The following is a 23,859-nucleotide window of genomic DNA, read 5'->3' as shown; positions in this document are numbered from 1 at the left end:
TGCGTCCACACGCAGGTCTCTTCTTACTGCACTGCGTCCCGGCGCATTGCCTTTCACTGAACCTGCGTAGCTTCGGGTATGAATGATTTTAAGACTTTATGAGAGGTAACAAACGGTCAGATCTACAGATCTGATCATGCGCCAAAGAGATCTCAGTCTTTCAGAAGATTCGCCTTTTAGATCTAGACTAGATCTAACCTCATAAGATATTCAACCAAAGACATACTCAAACCAAATGATCTCCTTTGCTTTATATAGGCAAGCTCCTCCTCCAATCAGGAACAATACCACGAGCCGACACCATAGTAACACAATACCGTCGGCTAGATACCAAGAGTAAAACACAAGAAACCCCCACGTGTGCTTTTTTATCTACCTTAAAATGTGTGCACTGGTGGACGCACCTCCTGAACGGCTGGCCTGCGTCTCTGGACGCGGCTTCTGCATGGTGTACCTGCGGGTAAGCATCTTTTGAACTGATTTCCTGCGTCCTTCTTTATTTTCAATAAAAAGAGAGCCTTGCCATGGGAGTTGCCATCAAGTACAACATCTGTAACATATATAGCCATTCCTGAAACATAATGCCAACACTTATGGAGTAAATATAAAAAATGTTTTATTTATTTACCATACCTCTCATTTATTTATATTTTTATTAATTTACCATACCTCTTTTATAAATATGGTATTTGGCCCATAGGATTCACTTAAATAAAACCTATTCTTGAAAATGGGCGAATGGATTCACTTAAATAAAATCTATTCTTGAAAATGGGCAAATGGAAGGTTGTAACTCCTAATTTCAAGGGCTAAATTTACCTTTTTTACCCTCTCCCTTAAAATAAGGTGGGCTATTTGAGGTGATTTGTAAAAATGTACTATGATACAAAATATTCGCCCACTAAAAATTTAAAACCCTTTAATTTCGCCAAAGGGCGAACATTCGCCCCTAAAATTTTCTATGGTTCTGATACCAGTTGTTAGACAGAGCAATGGAACGCATAAATTATTGGATAAATATAAACACATAAAATGCATAAAACAAGAGATACATAGATATACGTGGTTCACCCAGTTTGGGCTACGTCCACGGAGAAACAGCCAGTCCTTCTTTTCATATTATCCAGCAAACTAAAGAGATACAACCTACAATAGGTCTGCTGTAATTCCCTCTTCTCTCTCAATCTCCTCTCTCTTCCTCACTTAGAATACAGATGTACATAGACGCAATACAATTCCCTCATATATAGTGAGGGTTTGCCTTCTAGGGCAAAAAAACTCTAAATTAAACATAACTTCTACTGTCAGATCTTCGCCTAATGAACGACCCAGATTGACTATGAAATTACAAGATTTTAGAAGGCAATTTTACATCTATTCTTAGCTTCAGGGTCTCTACCCTCGATTCCCCCCATCAGGGGGTGCTCACAAATGTCGCAGCCACCCCCCGTATACCCCCCCTACAATGAATATTTTATGGGCGGCGTTGCTGCCCCATTACGAACTGGGGTCCAATGTAGCGATACCTTTGAATACAAAAGATAATCAGGCTCCACACCCAACATCATTGTCACTGGAAGCATCATGCTTCTTCTTCTTTTCCTGTATCATTTTCCAGTCCCTTCATGATTCCTTCTTGGTAGATGTGGAAGCACCATTGCTCCCCACTGACCATGCATTCTTCTTGGGTTACAAAGTCCCCCCTAATTTTTCAAGTTCCCTCTAGAACTTAACTCCCTCTGAGTCTCTGGAATGTAGGCCTTCTTCTCGGGAAAGTGTACCTTCATCTCAGAAAGGTGAACCTTCTTCTCAGGAACCTGTACCTACCCCTCTGAAGCCTACACCTGCACCTGCTTCTTTGGAACCTGCACCTACTCCAATTACTTATTCTTTCCATGATCCACAGGCTTGCACATCAACCTATAGAGACCATGCTCTCTAACTCCAAGTACAATCCCATCGGACTTAGAGCCTCTAGGTCTGAGTATTGCCTTCCCATCCTGGAAAAATACCTTAAACCCATTCATATTGATCATTAAGACATAAATCATGCTATATTTGTGTCCTGCCTCCAACTTGAATGACACAACACCGATCCTTGGATCTCCAACTGACTCTTGTCATCCAACACCATGTGCAACTTTGAGTCCAATTCAGCTAGAGTCTCAAAAACCTCTTGTGACCCTATCATATGCTTCGACACATCACTCTCCATGTACCATCCATTCTCATCAATAGTACCCTATGAGAAATGAGAGATCATGGCAAAGTCCTCCTCTTCCAATCTCCTAGGGAGATCATCTATCTCAGTAGAAGTGGCAACACTAGCGACCTGCTTCCCTTTCCTCTTTTCGCCATCTCCCTTCTTCTTCATTAGAAATTTCATCGAGTAGTGACCCATCTCGCCATAGTTGAAACACTTGACTTTACTTAACTCCTTCTTCTGCTTACCCTTCATTCACCCTGCAAGTGCCATGTCATCATATGAAGCCTTGCTCTTTGGATGAAGATCCTCGTCTCACAACTCTTCTTCAATGAAGTTGTCCCACAACCTATTCTAGTATGGAACCTTCTCTCCTACAACGATTCCTTTGATGAAGGGCTTCCATTCCTCAGTGAACCCTTTCAAGGAAATACTCACCATGTCTCCATATGGAATAATCACACCGACTATATCAAGCTCAACTCTGACCCAACACAATCTCATCAAATACTTATTCACTCCTTCACCCTTTATTATCTTGGTGGAATTCAACTTATCCTCCAATATCAGTACCCGGTTCTCATTCTTATTCTGGAACAAATTCTAAAGAGCCATCCACATCTCGTGTGCTGTGTTATTTACAGACAAATGAAGTATTAGGAAATCTTTCACACCATATAGGATGACCAATCTCACTCTTGTATCCAAATATTCATATATTTCCAACTCCTTAGGGTTAGTTGGCTTCTTGATGGCTTCCTCAATGAACTCCCGGATCCTGTTCACCTATAAGACCAACCTGATCCTTTCCCTCCAAGTACTATAGTTGGACAACCCCTCCAAAATGTCCTCATAACAGAGACCAGCCTGTAACTTCGACATTGTCACCTACAATGTGACCAACTCTCTCTTAAACTGATACCATTTTGAATTTCCACAATTTTGGGTCTAGGTTAGAGTCTTAAAATCACTGACTCTACCAAACCAAGAATCTCATCCAGAACTACTTTGCAGAATATAAAATCTTTAGCAGTAAATAATATATGCACAATTATACACACTTTTTAACAAAATATTGTACAATAATGTACAACCCGATCTTCTTTATATTAAACCAATTATGAGTAATACAATAGTCTATGATATACAAGATACAATGACAATCTTCGTTGCAGCTTATGTCATATCTTGTCTTGCCAGTCCTTCACACCCGTACTACTCACAAGCTGCCCCTTAGTCCTTCAAAGGACAACACATCAAGACTACAGGAGGGCTGCCACCTAACGATGCTGCAAGTCACTTCTATTGCATGTATACAGGCTGATCCAATCTAATCTCTATGCTGGCCAATTCCCAAGCTCCAATCTGCCAGGCTAGCAATCACTTTTTCCATCAAAGTGCTGCAATTCTGGCACCAATCTTCACCCAACCTTCAACTCTTCTTCATCACTTCAAGATATCTTGTCTAGGGCTACTTTGGGTAACCATCATGCTACCCTCCACTAGACCAATGGCACCTAATACAATCACTGCAAAATATGCACCTAGTTGTAGTGTCTTCTCGCCAAAGACAACTCCAACACTTGGCTCCCATAGGATGTTCAACAAATTGATCCACAGTTGGTCAAATATTTGACATAAAACATGACACAATTTTTGCTCCAAGTACTGTTGTCCCTGGTTAGGGCATGTGCATGCTGCAACAATCCTAAAATACCCACTCAAACAACCTCCCTTTTGCTCCAGCCTAGACGAGGAAGGTTCCTCCTTTCGTGTGCTATTGTTCTGGGCACTTTGTAGCCCCTAACACATCCACGCTGGCCTATTTTGGAGTGGCTAGGCCTACGACTTACCACAAACCTATTCTGCCACCTACAACCCACTCAAAACAACCATACCTTACCTCTTTTCTGCCTCAATGAGCCCTCAAAATAACTCCTCCTTACCTTGGCCTTCCAGCAAGGTACTCGGTCTTCTCTCTAGCATATGGATCCCTAAACTAGGCGTGAAATAGCCCTCTCCTAGTTCACTGGTCTACCTCTCTTTGTTGTGGCCCTAGAATAGAAAATCCTCTCCTCCACCGAGCTCTTTTCTTCTTGTGTGTGTTGCACAAATGGATGCTCAAATGCCTCCTCCCCACCTCTTATTTATACACATAAGAGGACTCCTCCAAAATGTCATCTAAGGGTTGTCCAACTGTCAAGAAGGCTTACTAATCTTAAGCCGACCTTGACTCTTATGGTGTCACCCCAACAATTAACTTCAAAAATTCGTATCTCACTAATGACAACTAGGAATTCGACAATTCTAGAAGTGTTGGATTATCCTTTCCTCTCTATCATATCATGCCATCACATGTCCAAAGTGCTCCATGGAAATGCCCCAAACACGATTGGTGTAAAACCCCAAGCTTGGGTTCCAAGCCCACAAGTGACTCTTGTGGCACTTTGCCCTCCAAACCGCAAACCCTAGGGCTTGGAGTACCTCCCAAGTTACATAAAAATCAACAAACATTACTATCAACCTCATAATAGAATATTTTACACCTCCAATATTGCCTAAGGCTTCAATAACATGATGCACGAATCAAACAATTATCATAAAATTGTAGTAGTGATATCTTTCCTTAGTCCATGGTTAACCATATCACAATATGTGGACACACTCTTCTTGAAGAGAACTCACTCTCTTCCAAAAATAGGAATAATACAATGGAGCTCTCCAAGAGAGGGCGTGCAACTAAAATTATGCATGATGATTAAGTCAACATGAAAAATGTCCACATAGAGTTCACCACTCAAAAACGGATGCATTCAAAATATATTAAAATAATGTTCAACCTAGGAGGATGTGTACAAGGGTACATCTAGGAAAGATTACAAAGTGCGCCCTCCAAGGTGAATGAGAGATAAAACAATAAAATATTTTTCCTAGGAGAGTTTCAACCTCCAAAAAGAAAGTGGTCTAGGAAATGCATGTAACCAATCCACATGTGTGAATTCCAAGTCAACCAAATCCATGTATGAATGTGCAAGGTGCCAAGTAGATGGGGTGCTCTAGAAGAGATGTAGTAGTCAAACCCCAAAATAGCAAGTGGAATATCTCCAACAAGAAAAATCCAAGGTGATAAGGGAAAGTTATGGTTTTGAGTTTTGACCATGCTAAAACTCCAATGAAATAATAAATTATATATCTCCAACATTTCCACAATTGTATCCTAGAAGAATATGCTCAAATATAGTAAGATGAAGTAAATGCATGAAATGTTCCACATGTATCTCTCCAAGGTGCCACACACCTCTCAATAATGTCCTCCATAACCACCTTGAATAAAATAATATATGTGCCAGGTCAAAGAGGTCAGGGAGCTCTCTAGTGAAGGTCAAAATATTACAAGTGTAGCTGAAATATCCATGCAATAATATGAGAGAGCACTTAGGTGAGGCGAACCCTAGAGATCTATGCGATGTAACTACTTCAACCTCCCAAAAATTAATAAAATATCTTCTTGTGAGGGGTGCCCTAGGTAGAAGTTTCAAGGTGGTTAAAACTCATTCTTTTCCACGTCAAAATTGTGTTGTTTCCAATACCATCAATTAATTTCCCCAAACCATGTTCACAAGAGAGAGTGCACCCTAAGAGTATGTGTGAATTGCCCCAGTAGTAGAATGATCATGTAATCCTTGGAAATTTTTTCCCAATTGAGAGTGCTCAGTAATAAAAATTCAAATAACTTCCAAATAACCCCTCCAACTGTGAACAACTACTAAGAAAGTAGGGTGTTGAAGCCAATAACATCAAAGGTAATCCAATGAATTAATTTAACACCTAAATAGTTAAAACAACTTTAGCATGTGTGCACAAATGTTAATGTTCTAATAAAACCATAGATCAACCTCCAAATAATCATCAACTGATTAAATCAAGATGAACATGTGTGCCAATGGGTGGGTGTGTGTTTCAACAAATATTGTGCCATGGAAAAATGATGTATCTCTTGGCAAATACCACCATGATAATAACACAAGATATAAGTTCATTTAGTGTCATCTATTTTTACTCAATTTTACAATAATTATAAGGTATGTTATGGCTACTGTATGCTTTAGAATCTTTGCATTTTCTAGACCTGAATTAATATTTTATCTTCCTTTTCCTCCAAGTAATTATTTTTCTTCTAATAGTTCATGTTTGGTATTTACTAGTTATTTGTAAGTCAGAATTGGTGCATGATGGAATGAATGATAGTAATTCCAACAAGTGTTTTTTCTTTGTTAAATGTATGGTGCAAAATAATTTATTTTTTATTTATAAGTTCTCTTTCAATTGTTTATCCACAATTCTGTTTTGTAATCTAGGATTGTCCTCCATCATGACAAACAGAAGAGAAAACAATCATTTGTGATCACAAGCAGTTAAAAATGTTAATTTATATAAGCACACAATTGGATACTATAAAGTGTGTTATTTACATGGAAGATGAGGGCATTGCATCTGAGCCATCTCTATCTAGAGTGAGTAGTAGATAGACATTGTTATCTATGTCTAGGGTTGAGCATTTGGGTTGGGAGAAACCTATTGATGCAGATTTTTTGGTAGCTACTAACATTATAGTTATTATGTATACAAGTGGCAATAATGAGACGCCCAAGGTTGATACAGATTCTTTGGTTGGAATTTATATGAAGGAGGTGGTAGTAAGAAGGTGGAGAATAAAACACGCTTTCTTTTAGAATTTATTTTTTATAGTATATACCCACATTAGATGTCAATTTCAAAATGTGCCCTACAATACTGACCTTCCTAATCTTTTAGGCCATCAAAAATATAGATATCTAGGAAATATTCTCTTTAATATTTTCGATCATAGAAATATAGTTGTAAAACAAACCAAGTAACTCCTTACCTTTTTTTCATCTTTTTTCTTAAAGGTTGAAAGACCAAACTTGGTCTCAATGGATGTAGAGCCAACAACTTAATATAATGATGTGGATTTTTAATCATTCTCCCCTTAAAAGAAGTAATGAAGTCAAAGCAAAGGTGAGATTGTTGTAGTATTAAATAGAAAGTTTCAAAACATAACAAAGTTTAGAGTTTATGGATGTTGACATACTGCTATAAAACAATTGTATATATAAAAAAACTATTTTAATTTTGAAACCTCTTTACATTAGAGTGTGCATGGATTTGTCAAGCACATACAGTTAATCTAGTTTTGCACCCTTGCAAATAGGGCATATTCTTTGAATATGCACTATTGAACTCACAAAAAAATTACTTTCATGATTTCACATATTTCTTGGAAATTGTCAGTCCTTGGAGTTTTCTGGTCCTCTAGTTTTCTTTATATTGATCATAATGTGGTGGTTTATTTCTTTGTTTTTTCAAATGATTTACATTGAAATTATTCTCCCAATCCTTCCAAGTTTTGGAAGATGAAATGGAAAAATTGAGGAACTAGAGTTTGAAGCTACCATTGATGGTTTATAAAAACACAGCCATCTTTAAAGACATCTTCTTTAACTACAAGTTGCAGCTGTAAAGACACTCGCTAGAAAATGGTGACTTTTGGCTAAATCTAGTCTATCATGTAAACCCTCCAATAATGTTATGTGAATTATATGCAATTAAAGAACAGTTCAAACATCTAATCCATGTATCTAAGAGGCACCAGCTACCCCATGTTCAACTTCCAAATCTGCCCACAAGACTCAAACTGGGAAATTGAGGTGCTAAATCCTCACAATACATTATCCAAATGAAACAAGGCCTTCACATCAAGAATACAAAGGTTTCCTACAATAGAAATCAATAGGTGAAAACATTACTATCAACCTCACAATAGAATATTTTATACTTGCAATCTTCCCTAAGGTTTCAATCATATGATGTACAAATGGAGTCCAAGGGGAAAGCTTCTCAGTCCCCCAAAGTCATGAATATGTTAGGCAATAAGAGTTGTTATGCCTACAAGGTTTAGGCTGTTGCTCTCCATGGAACCATGAACTTGTGCTTTTTTTCTCTAGATTTTATGAATTCTACCAGGATTTGATCTTTTTTTTCTTCATTTTTGGAACATGTTTCTTTGACTTCTATTAGTTTATGCCCATTGGATGATGGGTTTGAGTATTTACAATTTCTTTTTACCAGATATGGATTTCTCCAAAATTTATTAGGGTTTGAACCATAGTTGCTTCTTGGGTCATGGTCTAGAGTTCTTTTTCTCCATTTTAGGCCAAGAATTCCATTGAATTTCAGTATTTCTCATCTACTTTTGCATTGTGGGTTATGAATCTAAGTGCTTTCATGGTCATTGCTAATATGGTTTTTTGCTTGGCTGCCATTTATTTTCAAGGATTTTAAACATGGAACGATATCTTACTCTAGTTGTGTTATTGCAGACTTTTTATATATCCTCCTTTCACTTAGTACCATGGGAATCAATGGGGCTAGTGGAGTGACCTATGGGTAATACAAGTATAAGAATTTGGACAGAGGCATATTTGGGCCAGTCGAAAAATTGAGAATTTCAATCACTAGAGCTAGTGGGTTCATTTCCTTCCGTATTACCCCAAGATTGAAATCTCAAGGGCACTACATTATTGCCTCTAATTGGAAGAAGAACGAGCACATGACTAAGGATATGTTCTACAAATAATTCCATATCGTGGATCTAAGAGTTATGGACAATTTCTTGGTCGTTAGCAAAGGACTTGCCCATGTTTTCAACTTGGTTGCAAAAATCGGTGGTATGGGATTCATTTAGTCTAATCACTCTGTTATTATGTACAACAACACCATGATCATTTTCAACATGCTTGAATCTGCGTGAATCAATGGTGTTAAAAGGTGAGACCTTGTTTTGTTTCTGCACTTTGGATTGCATTGTTTGCCATTTTGCTTTACCAAAATAGATCCATTTTGACCCTGTTCTATCGAGTGCCCAACCAAGTATCAAGAGGGATAACTTTTTAGAGGTGCAAATATATTATAGAGTACAAAAATTTTGGAAAGGGTTTGCACTTCAAGGGATTTATCCCTCTTAATGCTTGATAGTTTTGAAATTAAAATGGATTTATGCTAGTTTATACAAGTACTATCTGTAACTTTTTATTATTGAAAATTGAAACTCCCTTGTTATAAATCGTGCAAATAATATTTGAGTCCCATAGAACATAAAATTATTTACAAAAAAAACCATTTTACTCTCACGATCACAATGTGAGTCCCACAAAACATAAAATTATTTTCAAAAAAACATAACCATTTTACTCTCATGATCACAGCCTATTTGATTGCTTGACATCACATATCTCTTTGTAATCTATTTGTTGCTCTGCAGGTTTTTCTATGCTTCTAGTGCATGCATTTATCCCGAATTCAAACAATTGGAGACCAATGTGAGCTTGAAGGAGTCTGATGCTTGGCCAGCTGAGGTATGTAGCCATATGTTGCTTTAAAACTCTGGTAATGCTATTTGGTGCTATCTCAGATTCTCACATAACATTTTGGTCATAAGGAAATGCAAGATCTGAGTACTGAAATTTGTTTAGGAAAAGGTTGGATGGTTGAAGAGAAGCATTTATCTGCAATGCTATATGGTGGTTGAAACTGATTTCAAGGTTACTTTCAACTATTAGAATTAACTGAATATTCATAAAGTTACTGTAAGAGCACACCTCTGAAGTAGGACACTCTAATTTGTCAGTGGTACACTCTAGATATATCGGTGGCCTCTGTAGGTTGGAGAAGTGATGTAATTCCATAGGAACTAGTTTATCATAGTAACTAATTTGTTAGTTATTAACCTTTTATTATTGTGATCTAGATTGGTTCCCATGCTAGAAGATTTGTCTTATGCAGGATTAAGTTGTTATAGCTAATTCTCGCTTGAACTGTTTACTAACTAAGGCTCTTGCTGCCTCTTGTAGGAAGACAATCACATCTACTAATAGCTTTGAAATGTGGGATGATGACAAGCGAACAAGATCCTTTAAATTCATTGATGCATGTGTAGAGGGTGTACTAAGGTACCCAAGGTTGGAATGGATTTTCAAATTTAGTTTTGGACCTAATTATTTTGACTTGTTTATTCATATTCATGCTGTTGCTTCTTACAAATATTTCTGTCAATATTCCCAGTTGACTAAATTAGACTTTAGAGACCCAGTGAATATTAGCAGCGATGTAATGGTTAGCATGAATGAGATGGTTGAAATGGTGTCAAGCTTTGAGAATATAAAGTTGTTGATACATCACATTCCTGGTCTAAAGGGTGTATGTGTTCAGAATTCTGAATATACATTAATTAAGGAAAAGCTAGGCTGGGTTCCAACCATGAAGTTGAAGGTAAGGTTATAGTTATTATATTTTCATATTGTTAAACTACATGCAATTCAATGGCCCTTATGCATTGAGGGATAATAGAGTCACATTTGTTTACTTCCAATTTTTGTGGGATGGCTTGAGAATTACATATTTCTGGATCAAGGAACAAATTGAGAAGGAAAAGGCTCAGGGAATTGATCTCTCCATCTATGGGTCTTCCAAGGTGGTTGGCACTCAAGCCCATATTCAACTTGGTTCTCTTCTTGCTGCTAATAGAAAGGAATGAAGGTCAATCTCTAGTTAAGGGGATAAATAATAAATCAATTTTCTATAAGTGTGCAAGATGGTTCATAGTTGTAGTAGATCAAAAACATTTTGCCTGCTATTATCCATTTTCTCTTTGGTTTAATAAGTTAATTTAGATGGTTTGTTCATGTGATCTGAATCATTGCAAGAGGGAGGAAACTTCTTTTTGGAAAAGAGCGTGGAGCTAAAAGATCCTCAAAACCTAGACTAATGCAACTAAAAGATAGTTAAGAATTCTTGGTTTCCACCTTTGTTATTATATACCATATGTTTTTTTTGCAAGCACTCAAAGTAATGTTTGGTCACTCTTAAAGCATTAATATCTCCCTTGAACCATTTGTGTGTAACTCTTGGTATACATAAAACCATGATGTGCGTTTGGAGGTTATAAAGATATTAGAAAATCCTCTCTTCTCTTTCTTGAGTTTGGAGTTGTTCTTTTGAAAATATCTTGTAGTTCATATGTGAAGTTTAAGAGTTTTTCATTTCAAAGAGAATTATGATAGTTTTAAAGTTTAACATTTAGAGATGGAATTGACTGATATTGACTCATTGAAAGTTTTTAGGTAGGTCTATTGAGATATTATTGTTAAAAACTCTGTAGAAGACAATTTATGTATTCTTATGATCCATCAATCCTGCATTGAAGAGTGATGTATTTTTCAAATAATTGACACAATTTATACATTATGAACTGTATTTTCTATTAGATTTTTTACTCATAGCAGTACATTTATGTTGCTTAGATTATAATCATGGGAGACTGATTGAAGGCTAAAGCTATAATGCAAGCCCAAAGGAATGCCTTGTGCCCTATACCAGAAACTTTTTGATTGGGAAAATATGTATGACCAACATAATGTGGATATGGAATCACATATTTATCCTTGTCAATGACTAAATCTCATGGATGCTCCAATTTTTGCTGATTATCAGGCTGTAGGGAGCAACATAAGTTGTAGTTTCAGAAACATAGGAAGTCAATCTAGTGGTCATAGTTATTTCGTTAATGTTTGGGCCACTGGCAGTGTAACAAATTCTGATATTTCAACTGATTAGGGATGCACTTCTAAAGATAAAATGGTTATTGGCTAGAATCCAATTTCAAATGTGCAGTCAACTTCAAGGCTTGAAAGGAAAGTGGTGGAGTCACATGTCCCTCATTTTGAAAGTGTGTTTGTGGATGCCCTCAACAACCAGCTCATGGATGATAGTCTACATATTTGTTTAATATTTAACTATGGAACTACTTTTGATGGTAATAATTAAAACTTTAGCACTAATCAGACAACAGTTCGAAATGAAGGGCAATAATTCATGGATTTAAGCTGATGTCCTCACCCAAATCAATTGGCTAGATCAGAATCTAAACAAGTAACCTATGCTTGTAGTAGTATGGTTGAATGTATGCTAGAGAACAATAATGGACGTGCCAATAATCCTGTGGATGGTAGAAAACCATCCTGTAAAAGAAAGATTGTGAAAATCATTTCAAGTCCATCATATTTAGATGTCTCCCATGTTCTTGATAGTGGGATGATAGCCACCTTCGCCTTACAGCTCCTGAATGGCACACCATCAGTAGAAACCTAAATATTGCTAGTACCACTACAAAAATTCGTATTGTTAGGCCTGCAGAAGAACTAGTCATACCCAGGGCTAGTGTAGGTGATGTGGGTTGAGATTTTAGAGGTTTATCTATCGTTGGGATATCAGAAGCCCCCCAGAGAGTTGTTCGAGCAAGACAAAACCCTCCACATCAACATGAAAAATGTTTACCTCAAATATGGCTATCTGGAAATGTTGGAAGGTATATACCTTTCTTGCAACCAAATTCTTCACATTCCAGGAGACTGTTTTCAGGTGACCAGTCTGCAGACACAGGTCCAGTAGGTGTAAGCACTAGTGCCCAACTGCGCCAACCCAGTATGTTTCATGTGCCGACTGATATACATAGGAGTTTGCATTTAATTGGATGGAATGAAATTTATTATATGCCTTGTCTTGGCAATGCTTCCATCTCTAATGCTGGTGCAAGTGAGCACTCATCTTCTCAGTAAGAAGAAGCTAGTTCAAGAAACATGATGATGGGTATTGCTAGTAATACCTAGTTTCTTGCAAGCTTGGAGAACATAAAACCTAACCATGAATCTGGAAATCGGTTCCAATGAACTGAAATTCAAATGTACCTGGGGATATTGCTTCTTCAATGCTACATCTGCTACCACGTATGCCTTGGGGATCACATCATATTTCATTCACACACGCACCTAATAGAAGTAGTGCTTCTTCTCAAAGACAAGGCTTATCATCATCTATTTCCAAGCCTTCATAGGGTAGTCATTTTAATCCTTCTCAGAATATTCTTTCCTCTTCTTCATTAAATGTGTTCGTGCCACTAGTCACTAGTTTGCAAGTCCCGTAATATCTTAGATCAGTCGTAGTATTGATGGAATGCCAGGGTGATGGGTTGGTAGGTGTACCATTTGGGTTGCTGCAAGCAATTACTGTTGAACGTTATGGATGCAACAGAATAATGACTGAGGTTTATATCTTACCAAGATTTTTTAATGAAGCTTAGTTTTAGAGACAATGACTAGTATATTAATGGCAATTTTTATGTAGTTCTTCAATCTCTGAGGTGGCCATAATTTCATATTTGGCTCTTGATGAAATGATCTATGTATAGAGATACTTGCTTGTAAAAGCAACCTAGGTAGTGGAATGTGTAGGGCAAATTGAACTTCTCCCAACACAGGGAAGGAGGGCCAACATAGACTAAAGTTCCCAAATCTTTGTCAAGACAAATATCAATTATGAAATTTGGTTCAACCGTTGTTGAAATTTATGTGTTGCATAAGTTTGACAAGCATTATAGAATTGGTACACGGTATGAAATAATGAATATCTATTGTGATATGTCATTTAGTTTATCAATCCACAATTTTTAATAGATATAGCCATTCATAGTGATTATTTGCTTTAGACTCCTTAAGTTATAGTATCTCACAGGTTGGTTGACGTGCGTGGCTTGGTTGATACATTTGTGTGCAAATGCACAACTGATTTGACTATAGGAATCACATGTGTATCGTGAGTTCTCAGCAGAACTTCATTTTTTTCATTAGTGACTATTATGAATTTTAAATGGCCTCTAAAAGATCTTATTTTGGTTGTTTCTAGAGAAGTTTTAAGTTTGTTGATGAATGCAAATGATCTTAACAGGTTCTTGAAAAACTTGGGCCAAGTTTATATGACCTTCTTCAAAAAAATAACTATCACCCATTTCCCATTGATCTTGTTAAGGAGGTTGGCAGGTAATTGTTGCAGTTTGTATCATGTGTGTAACAACACTTATTTTCCCTTATTAGAGAGCTTCATTGGCAGATTGGTGATATTATCATCTCAGAGTTGCATATATGATATTTATTACTAATTAGATCCTGATAAAATGTCTATCCATTATAAGGGATATTCATTTGAGATTAATACCAATTTAGATTGGCATATATGCATGGCTTGAAGTTCATTCACACATATTTAAAGCCAGAAAATACACTTTTTGTTTCTTCAGACATTGTGAAGATTCCATATAAGGTAGTTAAGTGGCAAGAGAACAATTTTTTTATTTTTTTATTTTTTTATTTATTTATTTATTTATTTATTTTAATTTATTTTAATTTATTTTAATTTATTTTATTTTTTTATTTTATTTTATTTTTTATTTTTTTAATTTTTTATTTTTTTTTATTTTTTTTTTTCGGTTAACAGATTTGATTGTATTCTCAAAACATAATTATTTGATTATGGTTCCTTTGGTTCAATACATTATTTCTTTGTTCTCTAGTCTCTCTGTGTCTTTAAATGTATGTTCTCATACATTCCAAGAATTCAACTCTGATTAGTATTTGTTTTAAAAGGGTTTGGAGAGGTCATCACAAGAAATATGCGACCGATTTCCAAAATCAAGTGATATAAAGTTGATTGATTTTGGAAGTACCACTTTAGAAGGTGAATATCACACATTAGTGATCTCTACAAGGCATTATCGAGCTCCTGAAGTGATATTGGGTAAGCATGGAAAGATGACTAAATAGGATTAGATTAGCCAATTGAGTGAACTAAGTGGATTAAAGGGCTTTCTGATGTTCAAATGAGCCATTAGAGTGAACCTATATCCAATTGCATTGTAATTATTAACAGGACTTGGATGGAGCTACCCCTCTGATATCTAGAGTGTAGGATGCATAGTTGTGGAGATTTTCTCGGTAATTTATTATACCATAAACATTTTGTGATTATGACATTTAACAAGTTGTAAATTAGAAATATATTTATCATATTTGTATATTAAATATGCAAGGGAAGACACTGTTTCGAACCCATGAGAATTTGGAACATCTTGCCATGATGGAAAGGTATTGGGCTCATTACCACATCATATGATAAAGAAAGCAGAGTGAATTTCATGACGTTATTCTAGTGAAATGGTCTCTCAGTAAGTTTTTCAGGTGTTATGAATGACCTATGTTAAAAGTAAACCATAACATTGAATATCATCTTGTAAACAGTCACAAAAGTGCAAAATATTTTAGGCATGGAAAAAGGTTGGATTGGTTAGAATGAGTATCTTAATAAACCCTATTCATGCCAAAGAATCCTTTCATGGAAAACAAGAATATTATACTCACAATAGGTGGCTTGTACAGACGATCAGGATTTATTGTGGTTTGAGTCTAGCCAGTGCTCTATGTTAATTGGAACCCTTCCTCTAGTGGTTTCTACTATGTTCTGACAATTTTTGGGACATTTAAATCATAACTATGTTCTATGACAGGGTTTTCTGGACTGTAGTACGTCCTACTCACTTTCTCTAGTGGTAGAAACCAACTACGATGAAAGTTTGCCTTCCATCTCTTGAGGTGCCTCAACTTTTGTCTTGTGTGCAAGCTGGAAGCCAATGCCACACTGGTAGGGGTAGATTTTTCTTTTTCCATGAAAAAAGGTGTAAATTTTGTATTGAGCTACGCTTTTGTTTTTATTTATCTTTATGCTATGATATATAGAATATATGTATATTTATAATCAATATCGTGGTAACTTTTAGTTAATAACAATTATAAAATAGCGTGGGGTATCTAAACCTTTCACCTTTGAGGATGATTCTTAAACAAGACTGTAGACGAATGTGCTGGTATGCTTGTCTTGAGCATATAATGATACTGATCCATTTCGCATTACAACAGATTCGCAGTGTATTGGAGCTTGTGTGGAGCCAGAGAGGTGACGATATGATATTTGAGGTTAATTTTTGAGTTATTTATATCTTGTTTGTTCTGATTTTATTTTCTTTGTTATATATTTACCCAAAATACATCATAGATGACATAAATGGACACTTTTTTCTCCTCACCCTTCATCAGAATGAGGGGAGCTTAGGCCTTTAATTTCCCTTGGGTCACAAAGATGTACTATTATGTCTTCCTTTGGCATAGCTTAGAGTGAGTTATTAGTTCCTTGATTATTAGAATCCATGGAGAGATTCCATTTTCTAAGTGAAAATTAAGCTTCACATCCTATTGCATTTAGTTTACATTGTATGCAATCTCTATTTATGGGGAAATTTTATGCTTATTACATTGGCATTGTGTGTGGTTCATGCACGTTCCGAATGAGATGTTCTAGGAAAATGCCATCAAAGTATTGCAATTGTCTTGATTGATCTATTTGTGATAATGTAAGACTCTATAGATTTCCTTAACATCAATGTTATCCATAGAAACTCTACCCCTGATTTCTGCAAGCTTGCGTGCAAAAGAGTATCTGAGGTCCTGTCATGAACAAGAATTTTCCAATGTAAGTAGTAGGCCTTGATGCTATTAAAATAGGAAACTAGCCCTATAGCCCTAAACCTTTCAAACTAAATCTAGCTACAAGGAAAATTAATAGCTCGACGTAGGGTGATTGACTGAAACAAACATTGATCCCTTCCAAAAATCAGAGAAATTGTAAACTGCCTAACCACAAACAAAAATTTTGAAGGAAAAAAGACAAAATTTGAGGACATGCCTTGCCATGTTTCTACAATTGGAATGTAAGGAAGAAGTTGCAAACATCTGAGACAAGTAGTTTCCTTGAGCCACAAACACTTCCCATTGAGATTCCTCGAATTTGTGATGAGTTGAAGCTTGTTTGAATCTCCACCTTCCATCATTGGACATGTCTATTTTGGGTACAACAAGAGTTTGAGGGGTAGGAATAAGGAGAGAAGAGAGGTTGCCTCTAGAAGGTACTCAAAGACGTAAGTCATACAAACCAATGAATATTGAAACACCAACAAACCACAAACTAGAAAACATAGATCCATAACCCAACCTGAATTTTTCCATTGCAAACAACCCTTGAATGGAGCTCCTTGATTTTCCATTCCCAAGGTGTTTGGTTGGCTTGTCTACATTGGATACTTCATATTGATTGTTGTGCACATTAATATCCACTTTATTTTGAATTTAAGGGATTAGTGTAAAGTCCATCACCCTACCTTTAAATAATGTTCCAAGGCTTGGTGAACGGTGCTCCTTGAAATACCATTCTCAAGGTGTTTGGCTGGCTTATTTGCATTGAATACTTCATATTGATTATTGTGCACATTAATATCCACTTTATTTTCAATTTAGGGGGTTATTATAAATTACATCACCCTGCATTTTAATAATGTTCAAGGGCTAAAGTTCAAAAGCTAACATAGCCCAATGATCTACCTCCTCATTCATTTCTCACTTGAAAGAATCACATTCATTCTAAAAGAGAGAGAATGTAAAGGAGAGTCATTCATCTCTACTTCTCTTGATTGGATTGGTAAATTGTTTCTTTTATGACCAAATTATTAAAAATATTTTGAAGACCCCATGCGTAATAGATGTTGTCTATTGAATGCTTTGGAGTTTTTGGCAGAAATCTGGCAAAAAAATTGTTGGTGAAATTTTGATTTGTGTTCTTTAAATACGTTTTTTGACTACATATATGGATTCAACACCCTAAAAATCCCCTCAAGCACTTAGATTGTAGATATTTCATAACTCAAAGTTGTGATTCCAACAAATCCCTACCCGATTATAGGCAAAGAAGACTACAAAATAGGCTAGAAAAAACTCAAAAATGTCTAACAGATAAACTATGTCTTCATAATAGGCTATCTTATTTCCTTTGGAATCATAATGACCCCCGTACATGTTGTATCTAGTCTATTAGCTTTCAAACTCGTCGATATTTTTATTTTTTATTTTTGGTCTTTTCATTTATGTTTGTGTGGTGGCAATTATGTGATTCTTTAACAAGCATTATATTTTGTAATAGTTGAAGTAATTTTATGTTACAAATTAAATGTGATTTAGTCACAAATTAATTCTTTGAGTTATCCTCATTAGCTTTCTACATCCATTTCCTCTTATATTTTTGATGTACCAGGATATTTGTGTGGTAATTTGGATAGGTGAAATAGATTTTATAAAGGCAATTATTTTAGATAACAAAATATGTTAATATAGCATATAAAAAAAGATGTTAATGAAACAACTAATGTCCATATATGGAATAATTGGTCCGTCTGAAGTCATGGTCCTTAGCTATTCAATCTTGTAGCATTTACTTAGTCTTTGTAGTCTAATAAACTTTTAAACTCTATTGTTTTCATATTTTTATTTATGTTTGTGTGGTAGCAATTTTTTGATTCTGTGACAAACATTATATGCATGATTGTCTATTTTTCAATTTGTAATTCAATTTTATTCCTCATAAGAAACAATTACCTAAGTTTTTGGGGATTTTTTTCCAGAAAATAAATTCTATTTATGGATGGAAAATCTTTAAATAATCCCCACCCCCCATTCACACACTTAAGCGAAGAATAGGTTAGGTTTTTTTTGGTACTTGACAGGGCCATTCAACAATCTAACTAAAGGCTAAATTGACAATATTCAAAATATTTAATAGCCACATTGGAGAAACCCCACTCAAGGGAGGAGCATGCCCACCAGAATTTGGAAAGCATGATATATTGGATGCATGATTTTGTTAAAGCCTTATAGTATAGGGGTGTTGAGAATTTTAATATGGCACTATGCCACAATGTACACGTTTTCTTATAAAGGGCACATTGGGTGTTGTTACACATGTAAATGTTGGGAGGGCAACCTATAAAAAATATTCTTTAGTCTGTGTTCATGTATTTCTATCTTTTCTATGTTCAAGTTGCATGTGAAGGCTCGTTAAAAATCAAACAATGGAAAATGAAAGAAAAAAATTCTCTCATCATTTGGTTATAATAACTTTATATGTGGTGTAAAAGGGAGGAATGCCAATTAAATTAAGGAATTTATATACATCCTTTCACCTCTGTTCTAGATTCCTCCAAGATTTTATTTTGTGAGAGTCTTTATACATATGTTTAAAACACTTTTGGGTAATTCTTTAATTTACTTGTTGGAGTCTTTGGCCATTGAAGACTAGTTTTTATATTTGCATTTCAAGGTTTTGCAAATTTGTAGCGATTAATATATCAAGATTTTGTAGATCTTAGTTGTCTTTTTCCAATATCTCTATTTTTTGTTTTTTGTAGGTAGTATACATAGTGTTGTGTCTACTAAAAAAATTATACTCGTGTTCTTGAAATCTTTACCATTCTTAATTACAAGATATCTTGATTTTAGACCAATCAACATTTTACGTTGTTGCCGATGCATGTGATCAACATAAATATATGAAATTAGATGTGGATAACATGACTTATGGGGTGAGCCCATTTCATATTACTAGGATTATCCTACCTCACAATAAGATGGTTTAGTTGACATATTTTGATTTCCTTTTATGTCTTAAAATATTGAGCTAGAAAAATAATTTTTTCCATGATGACAGGAATTGTTGTATTTGGAAGAGCAAATAGGTAATGTTAGTACAAGGTTAAGTGAAGAGACAATTTCTAAGTGTTTGAATAAAAGTGAATATTACTTTGACATAGAGTCTAGTGCAGATGAAACCTCCAAAAAGCAGCTAGAGGATGAACTTTGTAGATGTCAAGTATATAATATTTTCTTAGGCTGCGGTTATAATGCCTCATAGTTAGCAACATTACTTGGACTGACCAGTTGGTTTTAATTACAATTGAGATGTTCTATGAAGGAATTATATCTTTGTATTTGGAGTTCAGTCTACCATAAATAATTACCTTGATTTTGAAGGAGGAATACAAGGACAACGAAGAACTATGTATTCTAGACTCTGGCCATATTCACCATTTGGATTTCATTAGAAAATGGATATTACTAAAAAAATTGTGCCCTATTTGAAAGAAAACAACTTTGAATGTATAAAGCATGGAAAGTAGTGAAAGTACCAATTGAAATGCATAATTAATTAGAAGGTAATTGACTTCAAATAGGCTAGAATATATTTCTAAATGATGTCTGCCCAAATATTTTTCAGTAATTTGTTGTCATTTTTTGCAAAATATATTGAAGATGACCCAAACATCTCACTAAATTATTTAACAGACAATGTACATATTGGTGCTTTTGGTCCATATGCTATTTTGTAAGTGTTCTAGAACTTGCACTTATATAACTTAAGCTTCACTGTCCCTGCTTTTTGGAACACGGGGAAGGATTTCCAATAGGTTTCTTGTTTCATTTTGTTTGAAGGAAATTTCACTTTAATCTCAAGGTAACCCTATTCCATGAAGTCTCTTTTGATTGTATGAAATATTATTATTGTTCGATGGGCTATTGCCTAGTTCCCTATTCCAAATATTCTCATGTAATTATGTTTTGTTATTTGGCAGATAGTTTTATCATTTTAGGTTATTTTGATTTCTACAAGTTATCTACAACTTGTGTTTTTTAGCATGTAACTTAGTTGGCATGATTGTGCCTTTGATTTTCATGAATTTTGAATATTAAGTTCCTAAGGTGTTTTTTTTTCTATGGTGACATTTCTTTTCTTTGCTTATACAGGTCATCTAGCCACATAGTGGCCAGTATCACCCAACTGAAGAAAACTTGTTCAATTTTCTTGCTTTTTTAGGGAAAAATGGCATTGAAATTGCTAACATTGAGGTATATGTCGTATAAATACTTTATAGTCTATTTGTTATGAAACCAGCTCAAGAAAAGGTAGAAAAGATAGATCAATGCCTCAGAATTCAACCTCTTCGAGGGGGCAACCTCCTTTACATTACATAAATGAACAATTCCTGGATGATACAAATGAAAAGACCTCCTTTCTATATATAGGAGTCTAAGGGGTCATAACATAACCAGAGCCGACATAACAATAATAATGTAAGGGCACAATAATAACAATAGTGGGCTTCTATGGGGCACATTAGTAACAATATGGGCACTACATGGGTACATCAATATAATAAGTGGGTTGTACTAATAACAATAAGGGGTTACACTAGTAGTATAGGGGCCTAACATGCCCCTCTCCTTCAAAAAGTGTTGTCCTCAACGCTTGAGTAGTTCTTGATGCTTCTGTATAAAGTTCTTGTCCTCCCATGTGGAATCTTCAGCGGGTAAGTTCTTCCACTTGATGAGATACTCTGAAATTGATCGATTTTGTAGCTGTCGGGTTCTTGTTTTTGTGACTGCTCTAGGTTCCAATATGATTCTTCCTTCCTTTTCAATATCTGGCAATATTGTTTGAATTGGGATCTTTTGCAAGTTTTGAATAAGTGGCCATACTTCTTTGTCCTTCTTCCATTCATCCCTTGCTTCGTTTATCCAATCTGGTTGGATAATAGAAATAGCACAAAGCAATGCTTCCACATCCTCATCCTTGAAGAGTCTTCCCATTCGATAAGGTCGCCATTTTTAAGTGCATGTAGTATTGCCAACGTTTCCTTCTCATAAATAGCTTGCTTTAGATGTAGCAGTAAAAATACCCAATCGCCTCTATCAAAACATTTTTCACTATGATGTTGATCTACCTGTTGTTTCATTTGATTTTGCACCGAAGTGGCGCTATCCTTTAAAAGTTGGAGAACTTGTTGTTGATGCTCGATGTGATCTTTCACTACTTGAACCTTTTTCTTCTTGATATGTCCTTCTATCTTTAGATTTTGAGGAGTGGTAATTTCTTCCAATCCTTTACAAGATATGGTCGGATTCATTTCTTGACGCTCGATGTGATCTTTCACTTCTTGAACATTTTTCTTCTTGATATGTCCTTCTATCTCGCTAGTTTGAGGAGTGGTAATTCTGACTAGTGAATTACAAGATATGGTTGGATTCATTTCTTCTTTCTTGATGTGATCTTTCACTTCTTGCACCTTTTTCTTCTTGATATTTCCTTCTATCTTGAGAGTTTGAGGAGTGGTCATTCTTGCCAACAGTTTACAAGATATGTTCTGATTCATTTCTTCTTTCTCAGGGGTCGGGTCTTGGCATATATCCTCTTCTTTTGATGTTTCTTTTTCATTTTCTTCCTCCTCTTCATACTCTATGTAAAATAATTTCTTCTCAGCACACTTATGACCTTTAGTGCATTTGCTATCACAATTGTAACAAAGCCCTTTTTCTCTTTTTTCTTCCAATTGTTGTGGTGTAACCCTTGTAGGTTGTGGAAGGCTAGGAGGAACAACACGTCCATATTTATAGTTGTGAGGGCTAGACTTCCTTGTTGCCATAATTTTACTTTCAAATATGTCACAAAGCCCTTTTACTCTTTCCAATTGTTGTGGTGTTGCTCTAAAGAACATGTTTCTCTTTGTATACTCATAATGTGCTATCATTTCCTCCGTGAGAATTGACCACGTAACAAGTTTTTTACTAGAACAAAGCCCTTTATACAATAAAAATTGATCCAGTTCTAAATATGAAGATGCAATACATACCTTTTGTAACAGTGGTACACCATGTAGATCAAAATATTGCTCCATCTGAAGTATCCAATTTACCGGATCCTTGCCATCAAACTTCCTCATCTTGCTTTTTCTTGATTTTAGGACCTCGAACTTTAAACGACTGTAACTCTGTACTTGCAGATATTTAAGTTCTGAAATTGCTACCTGTAGTAGCCCTCTATGTCCTCTTTCCAATGCCACCAGTCGGATCCAAATTGGATTCCCCAAAAAAGAGTTATGCACAATCTCCCAAGATGACCTGATTATAGACCTTTCCAAATGAGCGAACTTGTATGAAGTTCCACGTGTCAATTTTTCGACCTATGGATCTAAAAACTGCATACAAGAAACCACAGTCAGTCCTCTTTATGTACCTTCTTACGAAATTTCAATCCAATGCTCAGAGAGAAAGTTATGACTATTTTCCCCAGGTCACCTGTTTTGAATGTAATTCAGGAGTCTACAAAAAGACCAACTTCCTCAGATCATATCTCCTCAAATATCGCGTGCAAAGCTCTGAAATTTGGACCCAAGGTTCAGCGCGATTTCTTCTTAAATGGGTTTTTTTTGCGACTTCTGAAACGTCATAGAAAAAACGTTATACCGAAAATTCCACGATGACCTGTTTGGAGTAGAGAAACCCTAGAATCCAAAGCTCTGATACCAAATGTTATGAAACCAGCTCAAGAAAAGGTAGAAAAGATAGATCAATGCCTCAGAATTTAGCCTCTTTGAGGGGGCAACCTCCTTTACATTACATAAATGAACAATTCTTGGATGATACAAATGAAAAGACCTCCTTTCTATATATAGGAGTCTAAGGGGTCATAACATAACCAGAGCCGACATAACAATAATAATGTAAGGGCACAATAATAACAATAGTGGGCTTCTATGGGGCACATTAGTAACAATATGGGCACTACATGGGTACATCAATATAATAAGTGGGTTGTACTAATAACAATAAGGGGTTACACTAGTAGTATAGGGGCCTAACACTATTTTAGTTTATATTCCAGTGTTTATCATCTTTCATGTCTTATACTTTACATTGTATCTTCTTTCATTTGCAGAAGAGAAACTCAATATTGATGGTAAGAAGTAGGAATTGAAGAAA

At 35.6% G+C, this 23,859-nt stretch overlaps 1 protein-coding gene across 1 annotated transcript in view; it reads left to right on the top strand.

The window, feature by feature from the left end:
• The window catches only part of LOC149148615 (GDP-mannose 3,5-epimerase 2-like), a 52,037-nt gene extending 41,220 nt beyond the window's left edge, over nt 1–10,817 (top strand). The window contains exons 2-5 of the mRNA XM_089442223.1: nt 9,546–9,639; nt 10,115–10,233; nt 10,345–10,551; nt 10,661–10,817. Of these exons, the coding sequence (XP_089298349.1) occupies nt 9,546–9,639; nt 10,115–10,233; nt 10,345–10,551; nt 10,661–10,817 (577 nt within the window). The remainder of the gene's footprint in view (nt 1–9,545; nt 9,640–10,114; nt 10,234–10,344; nt 10,552–10,660) is intronic.
• Nucleotides 10,818–23,859: the final 13,042 nt, after the last annotated feature.

Source organism: Pinus tabuliformis, chromosome 9, assembly GCF_031772625.1.
Source record: "Pinus tabuliformis cultivar Carrire ecotype Pingquan chromosome 9, CPIR1, whole genome shotgun sequence".
Classification (NCBI taxonomy): Eukaryota; Viridiplantae; Streptophyta; class Pinopsida; order Pinales; family Pinaceae; genus Pinus; species Pinus tabuliformis.
The sequence above is the reverse complement of the archived record's forward strand: the minus strand, read 5'-3'. Positions and strand labels throughout refer to the sequence as shown.